The sequence below is a fragment of the Etheostoma spectabile genome, chromosome 13 (assembly GCF_008692095.1).
Source record: "Etheostoma spectabile isolate EspeVRDwgs_2016 chromosome 13, UIUC_Espe_1.0, whole genome shotgun sequence".
Classification (NCBI taxonomy): domain Eukaryota; kingdom Metazoa; phylum Chordata; class Actinopteri; order Perciformes; family Percidae; genus Etheostoma; species Etheostoma spectabile.
In genome coordinates this window covers 12,408,747-12,409,298 of record NC_045745.1, presented here as the reverse complement: position 1 = coordinate 12,409,298, position 552 = coordinate 12,408,747, and the positions used below count along the sequence as shown (strand labels likewise).

General features: G+C 37.0%; 2 protein-coding genes across 3 annotated transcripts in view; one reads left to right on the top strand and one right to left on the bottom strand.

The window, feature by feature from the left end:
- Positions 1-552, bottom strand: part of LOC116700205 (lathosterol oxidase) — a 39,654-nt gene that overhangs the window by 1,660 nt on the left and 37,442 nt on the right. The gene's annotated exons all lie outside the window — the stretch shown is intronic.
- The window catches only part of plekhb1 (pleckstrin homology domain containing B1), a 19,034-nt gene continuing 18,716 nt past the window's right edge, over positions 235-552 (top strand). For both annotated transcript variants that reach the window (XR_004334596.1, XM_032533206.1), the window contains exon 1: positions 235-498. Coding sequence is in view for 1 of the 2 variants with exons in the window: in XM_032533206.1 (XP_032389097.1) it covers positions 462-498 (37 nt within the window). In the remaining variant the exon portion in view is untranslated. The remainder of the gene's footprint in view (positions 499-552) is intronic.

The window sequence follows — 552 nt, the reverse complement described above, 5'->3', positions numbered from 1 at the left end:
TATATATATATATGTATATATTTGCATTGCAAATTAATATGAGAGGGCTCACAAGAGTTTACTGTATAAGCATGTAACAAAAGTATTAGAATACTGTTTTCATAACAATATGAACTAGGTATGACAAAAGGTATGAGAGGCAGCAAGAGAAATTGATCCAGAAAGAGAGAGGAAGATGAGACAGGACGAGAAGGCGTGGCCAAACCCTCTCCTAATCCACAATGATCCCATGAGTCAGACTTAGTCCAGATTATTCTACCAGTACCTCACTGTCTGCTGGACAGAGAGAATATAAACAGAGGCAGAGGAGTTCCAAACCAGCGGCTAGATCATTTAGCCTTGTAAAGACCAAAATTGAAATTTCTCCATTTGTTTTTACTTGATTATTATTAGCATTGTTATTTTTATTATTGTTGTTATTACTATTACTACTACAAGAACTGAGACAACAGCTGAGATACATGGCACTTCTGAGGTCAGGCTGGCTGTGGAGACAGAGTGAGTACAAACAGCAAGTTTTTTTTTTTTAATTTATAACAGCTACCGAGGGGG